This window comes from Amblyraja radiata, chromosome 16 (genome assembly GCF_010909765.2).
Source record: "Amblyraja radiata isolate CabotCenter1 chromosome 16, sAmbRad1.1.pri, whole genome shotgun sequence".
NCBI lineage: Eukaryota > Metazoa > Chordata > Chondrichthyes > Rajiformes > Rajidae > Amblyraja > Amblyraja radiata.
This window is the reverse complement of record NC_045971.1, coordinates 50,384,584-50,411,937: the sequence shown is the minus strand read 5'-3', so window position 1 is coordinate 50,411,937 and position 27,354 is coordinate 50,384,584. Positions and strand designations below refer to the sequence as shown.

The 27,354-nt window shown below is 50.2% G+C and overlaps 1 protein-coding gene and 1 pseudogene across 1 annotated transcript; one reads left to right on the top strand and one right to left on the bottom strand.

Moving 5' to 3' along the window:
* The window catches only part of LOC116982309, a 999,615-nt pseudogene that overhangs the window by 926,374 nt on the left and 45,887 nt on the right, over window positions 1-27,354 (bottom strand).
* On the top strand, window positions 19,295-22,800 carry LOC116982213 (tubulin alpha chain-like). The gene is made up of 5 exons (XM_033035510.1): window positions 19,295-19,315; window positions 20,241-20,463; window positions 20,571-20,719; window positions 20,983-21,663; window positions 22,504-22,800. The coding sequence occupies exons 1-5, from the start codon at window positions 19,295-19,297 to the stop codon at window positions 22,798-22,800; spliced, it is 1,371 nt and encodes a 456-aa protein (XP_032891401.1).

Here is a 27,354-nt window from a genome sequence, read left to right as displayed (position 1 = left end):
GGGAATGGGAAGGGGGAAACTTTATTTCCTAGTCCATACCTGGTCGGAGAGGCGGCTTCCCTCTGAGCTGGTTCTTCGCCCCTTCCTCGCGGCCTACCTTTGGAACTGGATCGGCGTTTCCTGTCGGGACCGGCCGGGACTACAGCTTCGGCGGCGGCACAGCGCTGGGATACCAACACGGAGCGGGCGATGCCTTACCGGGTCGCCGTGCGGTAAGCTCCGGAGTGCGGTGACCGCCGACTCCAACAAGGAGGAGCTGTGGCTGCGGAGCGTCCAGCCGCGGGCGGCGCTGGATTTGGAACATCGCGGAGCCTGGGATCCGGGATCGCCAGAGTCGGTGCTCCAGCCAACGCGGCCTGAGGACTACGGGTGCCGCAGTCTCCGGGGAGGGGCGGGCGCTTCTGACATTTCCAAGCCGCTGAGGAGTGTTTACCCGATGCCGGAGTTCCAGCTTTCCGGCAAAGAGGACCTGAAAACATCGGACTGGCTGCGGAGGACACAAATAGGCCCCGACCTCAGGTGTTTCACAGAGGAAGAGGACTTAACATTTTGTTGCCTTTCCCCGCAGTGGAAATTTTTGATTCTGTTGTGGGGGGACGTTCTTGCTGAATTCTATAATGTGTTTTTGTCATTTTTCTGATTTTTAATTTTTCTATGGATGTACGGAAACTTTTATTTCTTTTATTATTTCTTTGATGTGAAGTAGGTATGTTACAAAACGTACCTTCAGCGGTGCTGCAGTTCTGCCACTGGCCGTGTGCGCGACTTTGGCGCCTTTGAGGGGGGGGGGGGGGGGGTTAAAATGCGGGGTTTCTCCTACCTGTCCTGGATATATTTTCTCGGAGTGCAAGCTTTTGCTGAAGAATTGTTCGACGCCGTTCTGTGAATTATTTTTTTTTAATCACCCGACAATTTCAGCACTGGAGTAATTTAAAAATCAGTTTCTAAAGCCGTCAACGCCGACAACGGGAACGGATTTCACGTACGGGACAGGTAAAGGAAAGCCGTTTATTTTATATATATAAATGCTTCTTAAGATGCCTTTAATCCACATTTTACGGTGCGAAACGGTGATTTAGGACCCATACAAACAGGCAGTATTTTTCTGCCAATATGGGCTTTAAATTCACCACAGCCGCAACGTTCCAATCGATCGCGTTCCTCAAAAACCCACTCGCAAGATGATTTAAATGGCCATTAATTTACGGGAATTATACACTAAATTCCTTATAAATTCCCTATAAATCCTTGACAAAGAGATTTAAAAATCATGTTATATTGTGAATTCTTGTGTGAATGTTATTTGGACACTTCGGCTATTTAAAAAATGTTAACCTTTTCTTAAGAAATGGATAGATGTTTAGATCTAGTAATTGAATTTTGTAATCAGCTACAATTCAAGTCAAGTGAGTTTATTGTCATGTGTCCCTGTATAGGACAATGAAATTCTTGCTTTGCTTAAGCACACAGAAAATAGTAGGCATTTACTACAAAACAGATAAATGTGTCCATATACCATGATATAAATATATACACACATGAATAAATAAACTGGTAAAGTGCAAATAACAGAAAGTGGTTATTAATAATCAGAGTTTTGTCCGAGCCAGGTTTAATAGCCTGATGGCTGTGGGTATTGGGTAACTAACTAATTCTATGCTTTAATTTCAGGTCATCCAAATAAGATTGTTTAATATTTGTTTCAGAATGCTTCAATCTATAATAACTGAACATTTCTTTCAGTTCTCTTAATTTTTAAGAAAGTTATGGGCTTTTGACTGTCGTTGATCACAGCTTTTGTGTTAGGTCAATGGAAAAGCAATAGGGAACAGGTTGCTAATTTCCGAGTATGAAAATGGCCATAACCTTTTTAATACTGAAGATATGAAAGTGAATTAGGTGTCAAATTAATCTTATTTTTATGCTTTATCTGATGGGATAAATTGCAGACTTGATTTTTAAATCTCAAAATTTTGTAACGTTGCTATGTAAAGCACTTTGTTTTTAACGCGAGTTGATTTAAACGTGCTATATAAATAAAATGTACTTACTTACTGTAGAGGGCTTGTGCATGTACCTTTAATATAGTGACCTCACCACTACTAACCACTCCCCACATCACTAGTATAATTGTAACCTCTCTACCCCTGTATCTCTCTCTCTAGCTCCGGTGACAGACCACGAACAGCTAGGGAAGCAACCTGTATGAATGATAACAAAACAGTAGTAAAGACACGGTGTGTTATGGGACTTCTTTACATGGTGTCATAGTCGTACCTTGCGCCTCCTGTTTGACGGGGTTTTTTTTTGTTTCTCGCCCAGTTCCCTTCCCCTTCACTCTGTGTGCTTTCTGTGCCATGGCTAACTATTGCCGCAAGCCAGATGTCCTTGTCTTTGACTCGGACATTGCTCATCGGTGGGGTGTCTTTCGGCGTGACTTTCAGCACTACCTCGCGATTGCCCATCCTGCTGCCGCCCCTGCAACGCAAGCTTCTCTTCTCCTCAACCTGGCCGGTCCCGGTGCCCTGGAACGATCTGAGTCGTTTGTCTACGGCGTTGGTGAAGATGCCCGGGACCCGGTATGTCTTATCGCTAAGTTTACCGCGCTGTGCGACATCCCCACCAACAGCATCCTAGAGCGGTTTAAGTTCTTCACCCGGCGCCAAAGCCCCGGTGAGTCGATCGATAACTATATCGCCGCGTTACGGCATCTGGCGCGGCGCTGCCGCCTGGACACGCTGACCCCCGATCAGCTGACCTGGGACGTCCTGGTATATGGTCTACAGGACGAGAAACTGCGGGCTGAACTTTTGAGGAAGCCCGACTTGTCGTTGGACGATGCCATGCACGTATCTCGCATGGCCGCGGCTGTCGCCTCCGCGGTGCCGCCTGCTGCCCAGGATATTAACTTTGCCAGCGTTGCTGGCCGCCGGCGCAACGTCGGCCCGCCGCGGCAACGGGGGTCCCCTGCTCCTGGGGGTGGCAGCCCCCAGCGCTGCCCCAACTGCAACTTTGCCTCCCACCCGTTTAATGTATGCCTAGCGCTGGGCAAGACTTGTAATTTTTGCAGAAAACTGAACCATTTTTCGGCCGCCTGCCGCTCAAGTGGGAAACCTGTCCCTGCTCCTCGGAGAATGGTAAACAACCTTGCTGAGGCAGATAGCGCGCTCGGTTCCCAGTACCAGCTTGACGAACTCCCTGATTCTGATACCAGTTCCTCCCACGAGGACACCAGCATATTTTCACTGCTGGATGCACCTGCCCTGATAACGGACCCTTCAGTTCGCGTTACTGTGAATGGGTCGACCTTCCCTGCGAAGGTCGACACGGGGGCGGTTGCCAATGTTATGTCGATAAGTCTCTTCGAGAAGATAAGGTCTGGTGAGAGGGTTACTCCCGACAACTCCCTGCCGCATGCCTACGGGGGAGGTGTGCTCGAACCAGTCGGAAAGGCTACTCTGATCTGCAAAGTCCTGCAGGGCTCTCGGCCCCTCACTTTTTATCTGCTGGATACTGACAACATCACCCTGTTGGGCGCCCGTGCGTGCCAGGACCTCGGTTTAGTCTCGTTCCACCGTGATATCCACCTAGTGCGGTCCCCCCTGGACTCCCTTAACGAATACCCTGACCGTTTCGACGATAAGCTGGGCAAGCTGCCCTGCAGTTACAAGATCGTTGTCGACCCCGGCGTTGAGCCAGTGATCCGCCCGCCGCACCGCGTCTCCTTTGCCATGAAGGACAAGGTGGAGTCGACTCTGCTTCACATGGTGGCAACGGGCATCCTCAAGGAGGTGAGCGATCCCACCCGGTGGGTCTCCACCATGGTGGTCGCTGCAAAGAAGGACAAAAGCGAAATTGGCATTTGTATCAACCCCAAGAACTTGAACCTTGCCATCAAGCGCCCACACTACCCCATGCGAACGGTGGAGGACGTCGCTGCACAGGTTGGGCCGCCACTGTCTTCTCGGTTCTCGATGCCAAGAGCTCCTTCTGGCAGATACCGCTGGATGAACGATCCTCCTACCTGACTACCTTCAGCACGCCCTTCGGCAGGTTCCGATTCCTCCGCATGCCATTCGGAATCAACTCTGCCAGCGAGGTGTTCCAGCGAACGATGGAGCAGCTGTTTGCCGGTCTGCCGTGTGCCATCATCGTCGACGACATCCTGGTCTACGGCAAGGACGTTGCTGAGCACGACCGCCACCTCCGCCAAGTCCTGGATCGGGCCCGTGAGATCAACCTTAAGCTTAACCCCAAAAAGTGCCGTTTCCGCGTCCCGGAGGTCACCTATGTGGGCCACGTGTTCACGGCCGCGGGGCTGAAGCCGGACCCACAGAAGACGGCTGCGGTCTCCGGGATGTCTGCGCCCTCCGACGTGCCCAGCCTACAGCGTTTCCTGGGCATGGTCAATTACCTGGGGACGTTCATCCCCGACCTCAGCGAGCTGAGCGCGCCCCTGAGGGAGCTGATCAAGAAAGACATTGCCTGGGCATGGTTCCCGAAACATCAGAGGGCTTTTGAAATCCTGATGTCCAGGCTGGTTAGTACCCCCACTCTCAAATTCTTCGACCTGCGACGTCCCATTGTCCTCACCTGCGACGCTTCCAAGTTCGGTCTTGGTGCCGCTTGCCTGCAGATCCACGATGGCCTGCAGCTGCCTGTTTCCTACGCGTCCCGCACCATGACCCCTGCAGAGCAGCGCTATGCTCAAATAGAGAAGGAGTTGCTCGCCGTGGTGTTTGCCTGCTCCAAGTTTAAGGACTACATTCTGGGCAACACCTTCACGATCGAAACGGTTGACGCAAGATGTCACCAGAGTGAAGTGGTCGTGGTCCAGCACGAGTTTCGCACGATATAACGGGGGGCAGATAAAGAGTTCCCACGGTACTCGGCATTTCTGTTATTTGTGCGAGTGACTTGTCCGTCTCCCGAGCTTTCCCGTTAATCTTGAATGAACATCGTGAACTGTAGTGTTGTTAATCACGTGGCACAAATGATGTTACTTTGTTTTCACACACTATATTGGGTTTTTTCACACACTATATTCCTCCCTTGGTTGAATTGGCTCATTTGGAGACATGCCTATACTAAGTATTTTCGAGTACAGGATGGTGGTTATTTTCATTGACGCGCTGTATGCAGCAGCCCACTATGTGCATCGAGAACGCTTGCGTGAAGGCAGAAGGGTGAGATTAATTAAAAAGAGAATTAAGAGGAAGTCTCACTGGGTGAAGCCCATCTTTCAACGGAGACCTTAATTTGGACAATATGATCAGCTGCTTAATGTGCTGTGCGAAGAGGATAAAAGTGCATTCACAAACTTTGTCAGAATTTCACCCGAGCTCTTTAATGAGCTGAAGAATAATATGGTTTTTTTTAGACAAATGTTGTTTGGTGTGATGCACCTTCTCTCAATATGTGCAAGAAGTCGTCTTTTTATTTTGTCAAATAGGAATAAAGACTTTGTCTCACATTGACCGTGATGGTTGTCTTATTTTATTATCTACTGAGAGGTGAAACTTTCAAACGTTTAACCAGTCAGTAGACAGACAATAAATAGTAACAATCGAGCCATAAATGGTGTATACATGGTGAAGGGAACAACGCTGTGTGCAAGATAATGTTTAAAATCATGCGAGGAATCGATCGGGTAGATGCACAGTCTCTTGCCCAGAGTAGGCGAATCGAGGACCAGATTACATAGGTTTAAGGTGAAGGGGAAACGATTTAATATGGATCTGATTAAATACTGTCAGTAGTAAACCCGATCAAAAACAACATCAGGACGTCTATTAAACACCAGAGATCCCAGTAGACACCCAGCCGAGACTTATTACAGGTCTAGTGGAAAGACACAAAGCGCTGGAGCAACTCAGCGGGTCAGGCAGCATCGCTAGACAACATGGATAGATGATGTTTCGGGTCGGGACTCTTCTTCAGCGCTGAGTTACTCCAGCATATTGTGTCTTTCCAATGCAGATTAGCGTCTGCGATTCTTTGCTCCTGCATTACGGGGTCTATCTCGATTCCCGATAAAGTCTAAAACCCATCCTCCAGAGTTCTCAGCCCAGGGCGCCCATAAACAAGCCCTTAACTCCACACTGGGGACAGAGGCTGAGAGGTGTACAAAACCATGAGACGAACAGGCAGGGAAATAGACAGAGTCCAGGGTAATATATGTCCTTTGCCCACAGAGGGGATTCGAGGACCAGAGGGCATAGGTTCAAGGTGAGGGGGGAAGATCTAATAGGATTCTGAGTGAGGGGTAACATTTTCGCACAAAGGGTGGTGGGTGTATGGAACAAGCTGCCAGAGGAGGTAGTTGAGGCTGGGTCCATCCCTACATTTAAGAAACATTTAGACAGGTACATGGATAAGACAGGTTGGGAGGGATATGGACCAGACGCAGGCAGATGGGACTAGTTTCGATGGGACATTTTGGCCGGTATGGGCAAGTTGAGCCGAAGGGCCGGTTTCCACACAGTAACTCGATAAAGCCAGTGAGTATACGATCTAAGATAGTCCGAGGGTCTCGAATGAGGTAGGTAGTAGTTCAGGAATGCTCTGTGGTTGGTGTTAGGATGGTTCAGTTACATAAGTGCTCAAATGTAGGCACCGTTTTCGCAGTGGAAGCTCCGAGACTGTGCAGCGGGCGATTATCGTGTTAGCTGGGACTCCTGTTATCCATGCAGGGGATTGACCTCAGTCTGAAGAAGGCTCTCGACCCGAAACGCCACCCGTTCCTTCTCTCCAGATTTGCTGCCTGTCCGGCTGAGTTACTCCAAGCAACTGGTGTCCATCTTCAAAGGACTGACCACCGGGCTGGATGTCGGGGTTGGCGTGTTGCGTTTCACAGACCGAACTGTCCAATTAATGGTAACAGATGGGCACTGAGGGAAGTCCCCCCCCCCCCTCTCTGTTTATCTGCCCTTTCTTTAACGTTTGTGCCTCTATGCAAGTATCTCGCGAGCCATCCCAGACTGCCCATTTCTGCTCCCCCTCGTCTTTAATAACTACATTTCCCTAACAATTACTATCTTTGTTAGTTATAGGAGCAAAATTAGGCCATTCGGTCCATTAAGTCCACTCCGCCATTCAATCGCGGCTGATCTATCTCTCCCTCTCAACCACATTCTCTTGCCTTCTCCCCATAACCTCCTGACAGCCGCACTAATCAGGAATGTAACTATCTCTGCCCCTATTCTTCACCCTTTTGACAGTAGTTTTGTTTTATTGGAGACGCGGGAGACAGCGGATGCTGGAATACTGAGCAAAACACGAAATGCTGGAGGAACTCGGTGCATTTGTGTTTAAGAAGGAACTGCAGATGCTGGAAAATCGAAGGTGCACAATAATGCTGGAGAAACTCAGCGGGTGCAGCAGCATCTATGGAGCGAAGGAAGTAGGCAACGTTTCGGGCAGAAACGTTGCCTATTTCCTTCGTTCCATAGATGCTGCTGCACCCACTGAGTTTCTCCAGCATTTGTGTGTGTGGGTGGGAGTAGGGGGAGGGGGGGGGGAGAGAGAGATAAGGCAGCCTGAAGAAAGGGTCGCCTGTCCATTTCCCTCCGTAGATGCTGCCTGGCCCGCGGAGTTCCTCCAGTCTTAGAAACTGCTTTAGACAAAAAGAGACACAAACTGCTGGAGTAAAATAGCTCAGCAAGTGAGGTACCTGAACACTCAAAAATGAAAAAGAATGAAAATGTGATTATTTCACCTCCCTTCAACTATTTTGTGTTTCAGCATGAGAGGGATTATAACATTAGAGACATTCATCTTGTAGTGATGTGTTAATGAAGAATTGCAGACATCAATCTGATAGTAAAAAATATATGTATTTAACAATGAGGTAAAACAAGCACTGACAATCAAACTGCTCAGTTACTCACCGTTCGCAGGAGTTCCCACGGTACCCGCAAGAGTTATTACGGATATCGCACGGATATCGCACTGGCCACTATGTTCATACAATGTTGCAATGCTCAACCACAAGTGTACAAGTCACTCTTGGAGAAATTCAAACTTTCTTGAATTTTCTCCCGAGTGACCAATTTACACGACTACCTGCTGTTAGCGCCACGGTGGTCCACGGTGGTCCACGAATGCCGTACTGTTATCGCACGAGGTTCCCACGATGTTAAACTCTGGTTCACTCTTGCGTCGTCGCCCCGTGAAAAAGCCACTCCAGCCGCTGGTCACGATCTTAAACAAACCGATCCACGTCGCCTCGTCCCGTTTGCAGCGCATGATGCTGCAGCTTCAGCGTTTCACGTTCCGTATTGTTTACCGCAAGCGCAAGGACATGTTTGTGGCCGACACGCCGTCCCGCGCACCGCTGACTTCCACTACCCGTTACCCATATGAATCGTCTGACCTGATGGTGCTTAACGTTAATATTGTGCCTTCACAGCAGATGCAGTCCCTGGTTAAGCACACTGCCAAGGATCCTGCCCTGCAACAACTTGCCGACGTCATCCGGAGTGGCTGGCCCGACCGCCGCTCGTCCCTGCCGGCCGGTGCCGTGCCCTACTTCCTAGTCCGCGATGAGCTCGTGCTGCACGACGGTGTGGTGGTGAAGGGCCACAAGGTTGTGGTGCCTGCTGCGCTGCGGGACCACTACTTTCAAACCGCCCACAGCGGCCATCCCGGGGCCGAGGCAACTCTGTCTCAGGCCCAGAGCCAGTTCTACTGGCCCGGCATGGCCCACGACATCCGGGAGAGGGTCTCCGCCTGCTCTGCCTGCAACAGTCTTTCTCCCCGTCAGCAACGGCAGCCGCTCCTGCAGCAGCCTGCCCCCGCACTGCCTTGGATGGCGGTCGCCACTGACATTTTTGAATGGCGTGGCAAACACTTCCTGGTTCTCGTGGACTCGTATTCCAGCTGGTTCGAGGTGGACCAGCTGCATTCCCTCACGTCTGCTGCGATCAGCGGCAGGCTGCGCCGCCACTTCGCCACCTTTCGCTCCCCCGCGAGTCTGCAATCGGACAATGGCAGCGCAGAATTTCGGGATTTCGCTGCCAGCTGGAACTTCCGCCATTTCACTAGCAGCCCCGAGTACCCGCAGAGCAACGGCCTGGCTGAGCGCGCTGTCCGCAGTGCCAAGGACTTGCTGGAGCACTGCCGGCTTTCTCGCTCGGACTTTTACCTGGCCCTCCTCAACCTACGTAACATCTCCCATGACCCTGCCCTGGGCTCGCCTGCTCAGCGGCTGATGTCCCGCACTACGCGGCCTCCCATCCCGGTGTCCCAGCGGTCGCTTATGCCATTAGTTCTACAACCGCCTGCTGCCCAAGAGCGCATTGCCCACAAGCATGAGATACAAAAGCGCTCCCACGACAGGTCCTGCCGTCCCCTCCCGCGCCTGTTCCCTGGCCAGGTAGTGCGGATGCAATCCCCCTCCGGCCACTCTCGGCTAGCCGTTGTCGACGGCGGTCCTATCTCGTTGACCATGACGGCACCATTTATCGCCGGTCCCGCCAACATCTTCGTCTCGTCAATGAGCCCCCTCCACCTCCTGCCGGCCCTTTTCCCCCTCCGCTATCTTCCTCTTTACCTGCCGCTCCTCGCATGCCCAGCATCCTGCCATCTCAGCTCAATCAACCACGCTCTCCTGCCGCCAGTCCAGTTCCGCCGGCACGCCCACCAGCCGCTGCGCCTGTTTCGCCTCCGCGGTCTCCACCTCCGCCCTCTCCTCCCGGTTCTCCGGTTCGTTCGCCCGCTCCTGCTCCTGCTCCTGCTGTTCCTGCGGAGGGGGGAGATGGCGAGTTGCGTACCCGCTCCGGGCGCGTGGTCAAGCCCCCTGTCCGTTATGGGGACTTTGCTTAACCACTGTTTGACTGTTTGTTTAGTTGCTCGTAGCGTATGAGTCGTGGTCGCCCTGTCACTACAGTATTGCTTTTGTTTCCAAGGGGTAGGATGTAGAGGGCTTGTGCATGTACCTTTAATATAGTGACCTCACTACTACTAACCACTCCCCACATCACTAGTATAATTGTAACCTCCCTACCCCTGTATCTCTCTCTCTAGCTCCGGGGACAGATCACGAACAGCTAGGGAAGCAACCTGTATGAATGATAATAAAACAGTAGTAAAGACACGGTGTGTTATGGGTCTTCTTTACTTACTTACTATATCACTTTATTGTAGTCGTGTTTCACTTTTTATTCTTATTATTCTTACAAGGAATGTAGATTGGTTACATTACTTACTAACCAATGTAATGATTTATTAATATAAGCTCCGCCTATTACTACACCATTCATATTATCACAAGCCGACATGTGCTGTTAGTTGGTGATGCAGCACGGTAGAATTAATATGCTGCTGAGTGTTGTATGTGTTACTCAGTAAATACTGTTGTACCAGTCCCTGAGTACGTGTGACTTACTCAACAGGAGCTGGGCTGGAGAAGAGCAGGGGGATGAGGGAACATAGTATAGCAATGTTACAAAATTTTGAGATTTTACAAATCAAGTCTGTAATTTATCCCATCAGATAAAGCATAAAAATAGGTTTAATTTGACACCTAATTCACTTTCATATCTCAAGTATTTAAAAAGCTATGGCCATTTTCATACTGGGAAATGAGCATCTTATTCCCTATTGATTTTCTATGGACATAACAAAAAAGCTGTGATCGTGAACAGTCAAAAGCCCATAACTTTCTTAAAAATTAAGAGAACTGAATGAAATTTTCAGTTATCATAGATTGAAGCATTCTGAAACAAATATAAAATAATCTTACTTGGATGACCTGAAATTAAAGCATATAATTAGTTAGTTACCTAATTGTAGCTAATTTCAGACTTCAATTACTAGATCTAAACATCTATCCATTTCTTAATAAATGATTAACATTTTTAAATAGCCTAAATGTCCAAATAATATTCACAAATAATTCACAATAAAACATGATTTTTAAATCTCATTTACATTAATTTATAGGCCAAATGGAAGGAATTTAGTATTTAATTGCTGTAAATAAATGCCCATTTAAATCAGCTTTCCAGTGGGTCCCTGTGGAACGCGCTGGTTTAGAACGTTCACATTGCGGTAGATTTGTGCCCCCAAATGCCGAGAAAATTACTGCGGGATATAATGGGCCCAAATTGAGCTACTCGCAATATTAAACTTTGTATAAAGGGATCTTTAGAAGCCCTTTTTAATGTAAAAATATACAGCCTAACTTCAGATATTTGCTTTATGAGACCCTGCGGTTGCTGGCGGTCGCGGGTTTAGAGATTGATTTTTAAACTACTATAACTATTATACGAGGCCTTTAAAACTAATAATAGCTTTTGCGACGGGGTCTTCCAGCGATTTTTCGTTAATAATTAACTAGGCTGAACATCTTCGATTTGAACAGCCTAGAGAAAATCGCGTTTTAAACCCGCCCCCTCTAAACGGCGCCAAAATCGCGCACACCCACAGCAGCAGATTTTCAACGACGCTTCAGGTAGGCTTTGCAACATACCTACATAGTAGGGTTGAGGAAGAGGGAGTGACCAGGCTTGGGGTGCATGCAGGGTGGGAGGGAGTGACGTGGAGAGTGAAGGAACAGGAGGAGGGAGGAGTGAGGGGAGGAACTGGTGGAAGGGAGTGAGGGCATGGAGGACTAGAGATGAGTGAGGAATTGAGGTAACAGTGGGAGTGAGGGGGGGGATCTAAGAGAGAGTTATGCCCCTGTCCCACTTAGGAAACCGGAACGGAAACCTCTGGAGACTTTGCGCCCCACCCAAGGTTTCCGTGCGGTTCCCGGAGGTTGCAGATGGTTGCCGGAGGTCGCAGGTAGTGGAAGCAGGTAACAGAAAAACATAGAAAATAGGTGCAGGAGTAGGCCATTCGGCCCTTCGAGCCTGCACCGCCATTCAATATGATCTTGGCTGATCATCCAACTCAGAATCCTGTACCTGCCTTCTCTCCATACCCCCTGATACCTTTAGCCACAAGTGCCACATCTAACTCCCTCTTAAATATAGCCAATGAACTGGCCTCGACTACATTCTGTGGCAGAGAATTCCCGAGATTCACCACTCTCTGTGTGAAAAATGTTTTTTCGCATTTCGGTCATAAAATATTTCCCCCTTATTCTTAAACTGTGACCCCTTGTTCTGGACTTCCCCAACATCGGGAACAATCTTCCTGCATCTAGCCTATCCGAACCCCTTAAGAATTGTGTAAGTTTCTATAAGATCCCCCCTCAATCTTCTAAATTCTAGCGAGTACAAGCCGAGTCTGTCCAGTCTTTCTTCAAATGAAAGTCCTGACATCCCAGGAATCAGTCTGGTAAACCTTACTGAGGGCAAGAATGTATTTCCATCAATTCTATAAGTTTCTCTGAGATCCCCCCTCAATCTTCTAAATTCTAGTAGGGAGACCGCACGGAAACGTTGGGTGGGGCGCAAAGTCTCCAGAGGTTTCCGTTCGGGTTTCCTAAGTGGGACAGGGGGTTGACGCGACTATTGAAACGTCCAATGATCCTCGGTTGTGACGCCAAGATGCCGACGGTTCTTTGCGCCGTTCGAAGAACAGGTCGCCTCTGTTGCGTGACTCACGCTGAGAACCAATCGGCGTTCTCTTTGCCTTTGTCTCCGCGTTCCACGGGTCGCTGGCGGCCAATCACAGCGCGGCCCGAGTGTATGAACGTTCTATTGGGGCGGGGTATAAAAGGGACGCGTTCGGCGAATGCGACACATTGTCTGGAGCTGAGAGACTGGAAGGGACATCATGGTGGGTGATCCCGGGGCTGGGCGGCGGGGCGTCGTGTGAAACCGGTGATGGGGAGAGCCGGGATAACTCCAGAGAACCGGGAACGAAGGGTGCAGAGTGATTCCGCGGTGACCACGCTGCGTAAACGCGTTGATCCGGTCGCACACTGTGGTGTGGCGTGGGGGAAATGTTAGCACTCGGAACCGATATCCGTGGGAATAACACAATCATCTCTTCCCCCTTTCCTCCACCGACCCATCCCATCTTTCTCTCTCTCTCCAGCGTGAGTGTATCTCCATCCACATCGGCCAGGCCGGAGTTCAGGTCGGCAATGCTTGCTGGGAGCTCTATTGCCTGGAGCACGGGATCCAGCCGGATGGACAGATGCCCAGCGACAAAACCATCGGGGGCGGCGACGACTCCTTCAACACCTTCTTCAGCGAAACGGGGGCGGGCAAGCACGTCCCCCGGGCCGTGTTCATTGATCTGGAGCCCACGGTGATCGGTAAGGTGAAACGGGAGAGTCCTGACATGTTGAGCCTTATCTGAAACCTTCCCCGCGGCGTTTGCTGCGGGGCGTGTGATTCTTAATGAACCCGTTTCTTAATGAACTGGTTCATTCTCCGTTTTCTGTTTGCTCCCCTGTAGATGAAGTGCGGACCGGTACATACCGGCAACTCTTCCACCCCGAGCAGCTCATCACCGGCAAGGAGGACGCGGCCAACAACTACGCCCGGGGCCACTGCTCCATCGGCAAGGAGATCGTCGACCTGGTCCTGGATCGCATCCGGAAGCTGGTAGGTTGTGGAACCCAATCCAACCGTGAACCAGCGCCCGTTATTCAACGATCTGGCGCCCCTGGTTCGCCCGCGACAATTCCGCACTTCGTGAATGACCTATCCATCAGAATACTCTCTAGCAACTGGCCAATTCCAGATGTTACACACAAATTATTGTTGTTAGGGTGGGACCACAGACGTTAGACACCTCTCCAGAGGGTCAGTTTACTCCTGCAACACTCACACTCACCCCACCTTTCTCCTTCTCAATGCTCTCCGCTTTATCTGCCCACAGGCCGACCAGTGCACCGGACTGCAGGGGTTCCTCATCTTCCACAGTTTTGGGGGCGGCACCGGCTCGGGCTTCACCTCCCTCCTCATGGAGAGACTCTCCGTCGACTACGGCAAGAAATCCAAGCTGGAGTTTTCCGTCTATCCGGCGCCGCAGATCTCCACCGCCGTGGTCGAGCCCTACAACGCGGTGCTGGTCACCCACTGCACCCTGGAGCACTCCGACTGCTCCTTCATGCTGGACAACGAGGCTATTTACGACATCTGTCGGCGGAACCTGGACATCGAGCGCCCCACCTACACCAACCTCAACCGCCTGCTGGCGCAGGTAGTGTCGTCCATCACGGCCTCGCTGCGCTTCGACGGCGCCCTCAATGTGGAACTGCTCGAGCTCCAGACCAACCTGGTCCCCTACCCGCGCATTCACTTCCCGCTGGTGACCTACGCGCCCCTGATCTCGGCCGAGAAGGCTTACCACGAGCAACTGTCCGTGTCGGAGATCACCAACGCCTGTTTCGAGCCCGCCAACCAGATGCTCAAGTGCGACCCCCGCCAGGGCAAATACATGGCGTGCTGCATGATGTACCGCGGGGACGTGGTGCCCAAGGACGTCAACGCCTCCATCGCCACCATCAAGACCAAGCGCTCCATCCAGTTCGTGGACTGGTGCCCGACCGGGTTCAAGGTAGGTGTAGTTTGTAGACCAATCCACGCAACATAAGAGTGAATTTTGTTGTATATCTGGAAAGATTAGTTATTTTTAATACTGGTGTAGATCTAATTTATGAAATTAAATATATTTGAGACATAGTTTGCTATTGCGTCCTTCGCAAAGCCACAATTGCTTAATGTCTATAGTTTCATACCGTGGAAGCAGACCCTTCGGCCCAACTTGTCCATGCCCACCATGCCTCTTCATCTCTGATCATCCAATTTGCCCACGTTTGGCGAATATCATCTGATCTATCCAATTCTCCGACACAAAACTGCATACATATCCTTTAAATGTTACTGTACCTGCCTCTACTAGATCACTTGGAACCTCGTTCCATGTACCCACCACCGCCTGCGAGATATATGTCCCCTCAGTTTCCTATAACTCTTTCCCCTCTCATCTAGATCCTATGCCCTCTAGTATTTGAATCATCTTTGGAGCTGAAGGTTTCTGTGCATGAACTCTATCTATGCCGCTCATGGGTTCATATACCTCCACAGGAACATTACTCAGCTGTCTTTACTCCAAACATTTTAAATCTCAATCCTACGAGTCCTGGCATCGTAAATCATCGCCTCTCACAAATCGTCACTGATGTATCTCGGGATGGGGATGATTGTAAAGATGGGGATTGGCTATTGGGGAAAGCAATCTGTTTCTTGAAAGAGCACGGGGGTCCAAGGACAACAACGTTCCAGTCATTGAAACTCCTTGTGTTGATGGAGCGGGCTGACCGGGCGCCGACAATGGGAGATACTCCAGTGTTCATAGACCACAGAACATACCACAGTACAGCTCAGGAACGGATCCAGCGGCCCACCGGATTTGCGCCGAACATGCTGCCAAGTTAGACTTATTTCATCTGCTAGTACATGATCCATATCCCTCTATTCACGGCACTTCGACGCGTCTATTGAAAAGCCTTTCCAATAGACACGTCGTAGAAACTACGCCGCACGTCTTCGTTAAAATGTCCCCCTTTTATTTCATAGCTACCCCGCTGGGGTTACACATTTCCACCATGGGAAACCTGCTGTGTCTCTCTACCCTATCTCTTATTATGCCCCTGTCCCACTTAGGAAACCTGAACGGAAACCTCTGGAGACTTTGCGCCACACCCAAGGTTTCCGTGCGGTTCCCGGAGGTTGCAGGTAGTGGAAGCAGGTGGTTGCCGGAGGTTGCAGGTAGTGGAAGCAGGTAGGGAGACTGACAAAAACCTCCGGGAACCGCACGGAAACCTTGGGTGGGGCGCAAAGTCTCCAGAGGTTTCCATTCAGGTTTCCTAAGTGGGACAGGGGCATAACTCTCATAATGTTTATACCTCCATCAAGTCTCTCTTCAACCTCGGCGTTCCACAATAAACTATCAAATCACGTTACCACAGCCCCCTTTATTTCATCGGGACTTGCGTGCGCCTCTTGTTTTACTTCGCGGATTCCAGCTCTGATTCCAGAATTCCCAGTCCGGACCCAACCCGGCCTATAGGTTCCGACAGTCGATCTCCCATTTCAGTCTGCCGAAGCCTACCCGATCTCCCGGTTGCTCAGCACTTTAACACCCCCTCACATTCCCAATCTGACCTTTCTGTCCTGGCCCTCCTCCATTGTCAGAGTGAGGCCCAACGCAAATTGGAGGAACTTTGCTTCGGTAATTCACACCCCATGCGCTATGAACATTGACTTCTCTAACTTCAAATAACCCTTGCTTTCCCTCTCTCTCGCTCCCCTCCCCATTAAAGTTCAAGTTCATGTGAGTTTATTGTCCTGTGTCCCTGATAGGACAATGAAATTCTTGCTTTGCTTCAGCACACAGAACATAGTAGGCATTTACTACAAAACAGATCAGTGTGTCCATATACCATTACATAAATATATACACACACGAATAAATAAACTGATCAAGTGCAAATAACAGATAATGGGTCCTTCCCAGTTCTCCCACATTTCTTACTGTCTCTTGCCCAAAGTAGGGGAATCGAGGACCAGAGGACATAAGTACAAGGTGAAGGGGAAATATTCAAAAGCAATCTGAAGGCGAACCTTTTCACACAAAGGCTGGTGGGTGTACGGTACAAGCTGCCCGAGGAGCTAGTTGATGCTGGTACTGTCCCAACGTTCAAGAAACAGTTACACAGCTACATGGCTAGGACAGATCTGGAGTGATATGGACGAAGTGCACGCAGGTGGGACTGGGGTAACTGGGACAAGTTGGCCGGTAAGTGCAAGTTGGGCCGAAGGGCCTGTTTCCACACTGTATCACTCTATGACTCTAACTTACTCCGCCATTTAATCGTGGGTGATCTTACTTCCCCTGCCTTCACGCGATAGCGTCTGCAACCCATTTGTTTCAGTCAGGTTCTCGCCTCTTCCTTCTGCACTCCAGCGAGTGCAGGCACAGTGGCGTCAAACGTTTATCATACGTGAACCCAAATCGGTGCTGTGGTCATAATCATCCTCCATACCCTTTCCAACGCCAGCACATCAGTCCTTAGATATGGGGTCCCAAATTGGTCACAATATCCCAAATGCGCTCACCAGTGCCTTTTCAACCCTCAATATTACATCCGTTTTTTAAATATTCTTGTCCTCCCCAAATAAATGCGTGTATTGCAATTTCCTGCCTTATTCGACTTGTAAATTACATTTTTCTGAATCCTGTATCAGCATTCCCGTTACAGCTGGTGCTTTACAGCGCCAGAGACACGGGTTCGATTCTGACTACTGGTGCTTATCTGCACGGAGTTTGTATGTTCTCCCTGTCACCGCGGCGGGTTTCCCAGCGTGCTCCGGTTTCCACACACACTCCAAAGTCTTACAGGTTAGCAGGTTAATTTGGCGTCTGTAAATTGTCCCTAGTGTGTAGGATAACTTTGCGGTAGGGGAATTGCTGGTCGCCGCACGCTCGGCCAGCCGACTGGACTCTTTTCGCGATGTATCTCTGAAAAACAAAATACACTTGAAGGAAACTGATGAGTCTGAATTTGGGTCTCGACCGCAAACGTCACCTATTCCTTTTCTCCATAGATGCTTCCTGACCGCTGCTATTCCAGCATTTTGTGTCTATCTTCGGCGGTACACCGGCATCTGTTGTTCATTCCTACACAAAAGGAAATACAAGTAAGTTTTAGGAAGTTGAGATGGGACAGGGACCCGATGGAATTTACAAAAAGGAACAAAGCACTTAGGTAGGGAATCGGGAAGGTCAAATGTCCTTGACCACTGGGAATATGAAAAATCCCATGGGTTTCAACTATATATAGATTATACGAGGGGAGGCGGGGAGACGGGAGGACCATTCACGCGCAAGGGAGGGAAGTTCTTGATTGGATGAGGAGGAAATGGCCATGGGACATTTCTTGTCTTCACCAAATAAATGCTTGCATTGCATTTTACTGCCTTACTATCAATTCGAATTGCAAAATATATTTTTGGGAATCCTGTATCGGCATTCCCGAGTCCCTTTGCACCTCAGATTTCACAATTCTCTCCTCATTTAGAAAATAATCTTCGATTGATTCCTAATATGAAAATGCCGGTCTCCGCATTTTGCTGCGCGATATTCCATTTGCCATGTCTTTGCCGACTTTCCAAACATGCCCAAATCCCTCGGCAGAGCCGCTGCTTTCTCCACACTATCTGCCCCTCCACCGACCTTCGCAGCATCACCAGACTTCGCACCAACCATTCAATTCCCTCATCCAAACCATTAATATACAACGTGAAGAGCAGCGGCCACAGCACGGACCCCTAGACCCTGGCAGCCAATGAGTGAAGATTTACGCGGATGCTGCCAGGGCTAGGGGGTCTGAATTTATGGGAGAGGTTGAGTAGGCTGGGTCGCTATTCCGTGGAGCGCACGAGGATGAGCCGTGATCGTATAGAGGTGTTAAAAATAATGAGAGGAACGGGTCGGGTAGATGCACAGAATGTCTTGCCCAGAGTAGGGGCATCGAGGACCAATAGATTCAAGGTGAAGCGGTAATGATCTAATAGGAATTTGAGCTGTAACCTTTTCAAACAAAAAGCAGTGGTTGCATGGAGCAAGCTGCCAGAGGGGGTAGTTGCGGCTGAGACTATCCGAACGTATAAGGAACAGTTAAACAGGTTGATGTGACACGTTTGGATTGATATGGTCCAAAGGCAGGCAGATGGTACCAGTGTAGCTGGGACATGCTGGCCGGTGTGGGACGTTGAGCTGAAGGGCCTGTTTCTACACTCTATGTCTCTATAAAGCCATCAATGTGATATGATTGTGATTCATCCTAACAAAATTGGAGATTGCTGGGTCTCTGATGGATTGCGCGTCATCATATTTGTAGAGTACATCTTTCAATCAATCAAGATGTGCAATGGCACTTTATTAATCCGAGATTTATCAATTGGCATCTAATTGCATGCCATTGTCACAATCAAGGGCCACTCCCACCCCTAACCCCTCCCTCCCTTAAGCCCCGGTCATTCACTCTTCTCTCCACTTCTGTTGGACAGCGTGTCCCAAAGCATGAAAGAACGTACCACCTGATTCAGGGACAGCTTGTTCCCAGCTGACCTCTCGTGTGCTACCTTCCCGTGGTCCTCATGCTTGAAAATAAAAATGCTATTTTTATTCTCTAGATGTGACATTACACTCTGCACGTTGCTCATTTGTTTCGTGTTGCGCTACCAGATATACTGAGGAGTGATGTGATCTGCCTGTATAGTACGACTAAAATTTTTTTCACAGCACACGTGATGGTAATCAATCAATAACCATTGATCTCAGACAATGCGATGATAGACCGGGGATCCCGGATTATGAAGTGATGAACGGAGCGAAATTGATGGTTATCTCTTGCATGCGTGTGATTAACATCACATTCGCTGTGATCGGCAGCAACGTTTCCCACTGATAAAGTGGCTAAATTAACACGACCAGTTGATTGCATGAGGTTAGGAAGTCAAATAGTTGGCGCTAGGTATCATTTGGAGGCATGTGGTCAGATACTTTAATTTCCAGCTGTAATTGATAGATTGGAATCTGGGAGGTGAAGGCAGACAATGGATTACGTCACTGAAGGTCCATTGTTCTACGTCACACACTGTGGATTATTCATCAACGAGCGCCTTGGAACCTTCTATGTTTGTTTCCTGTGGCAACCAAGGTAATTGTTCTCATTGCCCAATCGGCGCGCGTTTGGCCAAAGCCACCGTTCTATCCCCGGGGGCCGTATAAATACCGGAGCGGCGCCGCATTGCGTCACAGTCTCGAGAACCACGCGAGCGGAGCAACATGGTCAGCGCGCGGGAGAATGTCCGCGGGACGCGCGTGTTCCCCCCGGGCGAGGGATCCACGGGGGAGGGAAGCGATTGTCTACAGACACCGGACACGGGAAGGGGAGAGCGCACCCGGGGAATGGGAACGTAGTGGGTAACTGGGAACTGAGAGCGGGAATGAGACGGCGACGGGGGGAGGGAGGGCGCAGGGTAATATTGTCCAGGGAAACGAGGGATGCAATTTCGAAGAATTTGCGGGTTACATTCGGCGAAGGCAGCGTGGAGAGTCTGCGAATTACAATGTTGGGTGTAACTGAGCAGGTGGACATATTGGGCGGGGGACGGTGAGCGATCAGGGCCAAACAGGCTATGAATAAGTCCAAGTGGTGATCAATAGGAATTATTGAAATCACGCGGCCCGCAGCAGTAAACGAGAAATTACCAACGCTCACCCCTCGCCCTAACATCTCACCGCCTGTTTCCCCTCGCCAACAGCGCGAGTGTCTTTCAATCCACATCGGCCAGGCTGGCGTCCAGGTTGGCAACGCTTGCTGGGAGTTGTATTGCCTGGAGCACGGGATCCAACCGGATGGACAGATGCCCAGCGACTCGACCATCGGAGGCGGCGACGATTCGTTCAACACCTTCTTCAGCGAGACGGGCGCGGGCAAGCACGTACCAAGGGCCGTGTTCATCGACCTGGAGCCCACGGTGATCGGTAAGTTGGGAGGTGCAGAGAATGTTGGCCGTTCTCTTAAGTCCTTCCCTTCCGGGGAGGGGGAAGTGTGTGGCAATGGTTTATTCTCTCTCTATACCGCCCTACAGATGAGGTGCGGACCGGCACCTACCGCCAGCTCTTCCACCCCGAGCAGCTCATCACAGGCAAGGAGGACGCGGCCAATAACTACGCCCGGGGTCACTGCTCCATCGGCAAGGAGATCGTGGACCTGGTCCTGGATCGCATCCGGAAGCTGGTAGGTTGCTCAGCGACTGCAAATTACCGACTGCCGCTCCGCGTGCTTACAGCGCCAATGTATCCGGTTGCACCAGCCCATTCGCGAGTGCTGCAGCCACGATGTTCCCAAATACTCATTGTCACCGCTCTATTTATCACTGAGATACTCACCGAACCATCTCGCTCTGCGCCGGCTGTAGAGAGCACCATGACCCTCTCGTGTCGCTCCTTCCCTTTAAACGTTGGCACAGAATTGAGCTTTTGTCCCTTCTCCACCCTCAGGCCGATCTCTGCACCGGACTGCAGGGGTTCCTCATCTTCCACAGTTTCGGGGGCGGCACCGGCTCGGGCTTCACATCCCTCCTCATGGAGAGACTCTCCGTCGACTACGGCAAGAAATCCAAGCTGGAGTTTTCCGTCTACCCGGCGCCGCAGATCTCCACCGCAGTGGTCGAGCCCTACAACGCGGTGCTGGTCACCCACTGCACCCTGGAGCACTCCGACTGCGCCTTCATGATGGACAACGAGGCCATTTACGACGTGTGTCGGCGGAACCTGGACATCGAGCGCCCCACCTACACCAACCTCAATCGCCTGATGGCACAGTTAGTGTCGTCTATCACCGCCTCGCTGCGCTTCGACGGCGCTCTCAACGTGGACCTGACTGAGTTCCAAACCAACCTAGTTCCCTACCCGCGCATCCACTTCCCGCTCGTCACCTACGCTCCCATTATTTCTGCAGAGAAGGCTTACCACGAGGAACTGTCCGTCTCCCAATTGACCAACGCCTGCTTCGAGCCGGCCAACCAGTTGGTGAAGTGCGACCCTCGCCAGGGGAAGTACATGGCGTGCTGTATGCTGTACCGCGGGGACGTGGTGCCCAAGGACGTCAATGCCTCCATCGCCACCATCAAGACAAAGCGCTCCATCCAGTTCGTGGACTGGTGCCCGACCGGGTTCAAGGTGACTGTGACCAACGCTCGCGTTTCCATGCACACACATGCACTCTAATTCATCTGCTGGAATAACAGCATACATGCAACGACTCAGAATACAACCATGGCACCATTTGTACTCTGCAAATAAATCATATCAGCACCCGAAGGACACACACACACAACCCTTCATCAAGGGTGTGAATATTTTGCCAAGGGGACAGGAGGGTGTCATCCGGGCAGTCCTTGTCCTTGCGGCATTGTGTTTATGGGAGAGGTTAGATAGGCTGGGACTTTTTTTATTTGGGGCGTAGAAATATGAGGGGCAGGATAAGATCACGAGGGACATGGATAATATGTGCTCTCATCTTAACATCTCAAAACTGGATGTCCTCTACGTGAGGCGAGAGATGAGATATTTAAGAATGACCTCCCGACCAATTAATCTATTTAGAGGGTAGTCCGCATCTGGGACGAGTTGTCAGGTAAAGCTAGAAACCCTTACGTTTGCCACATTTAAAGCATAGATAGAAATTCCCAAAACATAGGATGCACAGGAAGGGGTTTGAAGGATAAAGGACAGTCGCATGCAAATGAGACGAGCTCAATATGCCAGCTGTGGGGCATGGACAAGGTGGTTGGAATAGCACGCTTCCCAGCTGCACAGCATCAGACCTTCATGGCTCTAACACACATGTATCGGAGCTTGCAATCCGGAGAATAATTACATCCAGAGATGTATTTAACGGAATCGCTAAGCTATCAATCAATCATAATTTGTGCAATTTAAGGGCGCAGTACTAAACTGATAATGCAAGCATATTTGTGAAAGTAGAATTAATTTTAAGATTTTTTTTTCCGGCCGCAGGTTGGCATCAACTACCAGCCCCCGACGGTGGTGCCGGGGGGCGACCTGGCCAAGGTGCAACGCGCCCTCTGCATGCTGAGCAACACCACCGCCATCTCCATGGCCTGGACCCGCCTCAACCTCAAATTCGACAAGATGTACGCCAAGCGGGCCTTTGTCCACTGGTACGTGGGAGAGGGGCTGGAGGAAGGAGAGTTCCAGGACGCGCGGGAGGACATGGCGTCGCTGGAGAAGGACTACCACGAGGTGGCCGTGGATTCCGCCGACCTCGAGAGAAGGGGGGAAGAGGAAGAATAAAATGTATTAATTTAGTAGTTAGAAGTTTAATTTGATACAGATTTAATAGATTATATTGATAGATGTTATACTTATGATGATAAAATTATTTTAAGGACCGATTGTTTTGTCGATTTATTTGAGGTCGGAGAATGGAAAATAACAACATTGTGGGGAGAGTAATTTGGGAGCAGCTGTTCGTATGTAAGTCCTCATCCTACCTGTAGGAGTCATTTAAAGACGAGGTGATGGGAATTCAGTTCTGGCGTGCTCCACAGAACATGAAGGATGCGGATGGCGGTTTTCCTGAAGCTTGGATGGTAAATTCAGTCAATAATAAAAGAGGAAACGACCTCGGCGGCGCAGCGGTACAGCTGGTGCTTTACAACGCCAGAGACACGGGTTCGATTCTGACTACTGGTGCTTATCTGCACGCAGTTTGTATGTTCTCCCCGTCACCGCGTCGGTTTTCCCAGCGTGCTCCATCTTCCTCACACACTCCAAAGTCTTACAGGTTCGCAGATTAATTTGGCGTCTGCAAATTGTCCCTAGTGTGTCGGATAATTTTGAGGTAGGGGAATTGCTGGTCGCCGCACGCTCGGCCAGCCGACGGGACTCTTTTCGCGCTGTATCTCTGAAAAACAAAAAAAACTTGAAGGAAACTGATGAGTCTGAAGTAGGGCCTCGAATCGAAACGTCACCTATTCCTTTTCTCCAGAAATGCTTCCTGACCGCGGCTATTCCAGCATTTTGTGTCTATCTTCGGCGGTAAACCAGCATCTGTAGTTCATTCCTACACAAAATGAAATACAAGTAAGTTTTAGGATGTTGAGATGGGACAGGGTCCCGCTGGAATATACAAAACGGAGCAAAGCGCTTAGGTAGAGCATCGGGAAGGTCAAATGTCTTTGGCCACTGTGAATACAAAAAATCTCATGGGGTTTCAACTATATATGGATTTTACGAGGGGAGGCGGGAAGAGGGGAGGACCATTAATACGTGATGGAATTTAATATTGAGAAGTGTGAGGTGTTGCATTTTGGGACGTCGAACAAGGGAAAGAGCTATACAGTAAATGGCAATGCTCTGAGGAATATTGTGAGGCAGAGGGTTCTAGGCGTGCAGGTGCACGGTTCCTTAAAGGTGGAGTTTAGTTAGATAAGGTAGTCAAACAGGCTAATGGTACATTGACCTTTATCAGTCAGAGTGATGTATATGGAAGTTGGGAGGTCATGTTGCAGTTGCATAAGTCGTTGGTAGGACCGCATTTAGAATATTGTGCCCTATTTTTGGGCACCATGTTAAAGGAAAGATATGTTCAAGCTTGAAAGGGTTCAGAAACGATTTACGAGGATGTTGCCAGGACTAGAAGGTGTGAGCTATAAGAGAGGTTGAGTGGGTTGGGCCTCTATTCCTTGGGGCGCAGGAAGATGAGAGGTGATCTTACAGAGGTGTACAAACTAATGAGAGAAATAGATCGCGTAGATGAACAATCTCTTGTCCAGAGCAGGCTAAATCGAAAACCAGACCACACGGGTTCAAGGTGAACGGGAAAAGATTTAATAGGAATCCGAGGGGCAACGCTTGCTGGGAGCTGTACTCCCTCGATCACGGGATCCAGCCGAATGGACAGATGCCCAGCGACAAGACCATCGGGGGGGGGGGGGGGGGGGGGCGGGGAGCGACGACTCCTTCAACACCTTCTTCAGCGAGGCTGGGGCGGGCAAGCACGTCCCCCTGGCTGTGTTCATTGATCTGGAGCCCACGGTGATCGGTAAGGTGAAACGGGAGAGTCCTGAGATGTTGAGCCTTGTCTGAAACCTTCCCCGCGGCGTTTTCCGATGGGCGTGTGATTAATAATGAACCAGTTTCTTAATGAACTGGTTCATTCTCCGTTTTCTGTTTGCTCCCCTGTAGATGAAGTGCGGACCGGCACATACCGGCAGCTCTTCCACCCCGAGCAGCTCATCACCGGCAAGGAGGACGCGGCCATCAACTACGCCCGGGGCTACTGCTCCATCGGCAAGGAGATCGTCGACCTGGTCCTGGATCGCATCCGGAAGCTGGTCGGTCGGTTGTGGAACCGAATCCAACCATGAACCAGCGCCCGGTGTTCACCGATCTGGTGATCCTGGTTTGCCCGCGGCCCGCAGTTCATGAATGGTTCAGCGTTCATGATACAGCTCAGCGATCGTCACCCGACTGGATCCCCGTTCACGTCTCCTCCCCGCGCCCACTGGGTCATATAGCGATAGAGTTGTGCAGCGTGGAAACAAGTCATCGACCCACACCGATGCATCTACTCTGGTCCCACCTGTCCGCGTTTGGTCCATATCCCTCCAAACCTATCATATACATGTACACGCCAGTTTAAATGTTTCTTAAACGTTGCCATAGTACCTGCATCAACTACAGGTATAGAGAAGGTTCACCAGACTGATTCCTGGGATGTCAGGACTTTCATATGAAGAAAGACTGGATAGACTCGGCTTGTACTCGCTAGAATTTAGAAGGTTGAGGGGGGATCTTACAGAAACTTATAAAACTCAAATCCTTTTGCTATGAATCTACCTGCTTTCTCCCCATAAACCTGACACATGACTCAGAGCAAAAATATTTGAGTATAGGAACAGGGAGGTTCTACTGCAGTTGTACAGGGTCTTGGTGAGACCACACCTGTAGTATTGCGTACAGTTTTCGTCCCTAATCTGAGGAAGGACATTCTTGCCATAGAGGGAGTACATAGAAGGTTCACCAGACAGATTCCTGGGATGTCAGGAATTTCATATGAAGAAAGATTGGATAGACTCGGCTTGTACTCGCTGGAATTTAGAAGATTGAGGTGGGATCTCATAGAAACGTACAAGATTCTTAAGAGGTTGGACTGGCTACATGCATGAAAATTGTACCCGATGTTGTGGAATCCAGAACAAGGGGTCACAGTTTAAGGATAAAGGGGAAGTCTTTTAGGACCGAGATGAGAAAATATTTTTTCACATAGAATTCTCTGCCACAGAAGGTAGTTGAGGCCAGTTCATTGGCTATATTTAAGAGGGAGTTAGATGTGGCCCTTGTAACTAAAGGGATCAGGGGATATGGAGAGAAGGCAGGTACAGGATATTGAGTTGGATGATCAGCCATGATCATATTGAATGGCGGTGCAGGCTCGAAGGGCCAAATGGTCTACTCCTGCACCTATTTTCTATGTTTCTATGTAAACCTCGATCAGATTCTTGACACACGACCAACCAGCTACATAGCCTAATCCGCCTATGTCCATCTACATGCATTCATAACCCGTCCTTCGGATACTCCCTCGCATCTTTCCGACCACAAATGTTAAACTAAAACCACTAATGTTAGGCTCCATCCACCTCTCCAGAAGGTCAGTTTACCCCCTGTAACACGCACACTCACCCCCACACCTTTCCCCCTTCTCAATGCTCTCCGCTTTATCTGCCCACAGGCCGACCAATGCACCGGACTGCAGGGGTTCCTCGTCTTCCACAGTTTTGGGGGCGACACCGACTACGGCAAGAAATCCAAGCTGGAGTTTTCCGTCTACCCGGCGCCGCAGATCTCCACCGCCCTACAACGCGGTGCTGGTCACCCACTGCACCCTGGAGCACTCCGACCGCTCCTTCATGCTGGACAACGAGGCTATTTACGACATCTGCCGGCCGAACCTGGATATCGAGCGCCCCACCTACACCAACCTCAACCGCCTGCTGGGGCAGGTAGTGCCGTCCACCACCGCCTCTCTGCGCTTCGATGGCGCCCTCAACGTGAACCTGCTCGAGCTCCAGACCAACCTGGTCCCCTACCCGCGCATTCACTTCCCGCTGGTGACCTACGAGCCCCTGATCTCGGCCGAGAAGGCTTACCACGAGCAACTGTCCGTGTCGGAGATCACCAACGCCTGTTTCGAGCCGGCCAACCAGATGCTCAAGTGCGACCCCCGCCAGGGCAAATACATGTGGTACCGCGGGGACGTGGTGCCCAAGGACGTCAACGCCTCCATCGCCACCATCAAGATCAAGCGCTCCATCCAGTTCGTGGACTGGTGTCCGACCTGGTTCAATGTAGGAGGAGGTTGTGCAGGAATCCACGCGGCAGAAGCTTGACCCAAACACTGGTCTCGCACTGGGCTGTGAAATCTACCACAGCCAGACTAGCCGCTCCACGATTGCAGAAACCAGGAGACGTTATTTCCAAACCGAGGGCCTGGGTTCTAAACATCCAGGGAACCATTGAAGGTTTCTAGGAGACTCCTGTCCAATGGGTCACGCCGGCATCTTGATAACTAGCAGGGGTTTCCCTCGTTTAAAGGCGCAAATCTTCATTTTTTAGATCACGATCAGTAACATTCGGCCATTGGGTCCATGCTGACCCTCCCACACAGATCTGTTTTGTAGTTAATGCCTATTATGTTCTGTGTGCTGAAGCAAAGCAATAATTTCATTGTCCTATCAGGGACACATGACAATAAACTCACTTGAACTTGAACTTGAACCAGTAATTCCATTCTCTCTTGTCACTTATGTCTTGCTAGAATTTAGAAGATTGAGGGGGGAT

What these genes read in the sequence shown, in the direction of transcription:
- LOC116982213 (XM_033035510.1), top strand. Translation starts at nt 19,295, where the DNA reads ATGAACGGAGCGAAATTGATG. An exon ending in TGAACGGAGCGAAATTGATG is followed by an intron (nt 19,316 to 20,240) that starts GTTATCTCTTGC and finishes CCTCGCCAACAG; the next exon opens with CGCGAGTGTCTTTCAATCCA. An exon ending in CCTGGAGCCCACGGTGATCG is followed by an intron (nt 20,464 to 20,570) that starts GTAAGTTGGGAG and finishes ACCGCCCTACAG; the next exon opens with ATGAGGTGCGGACCGGCACC.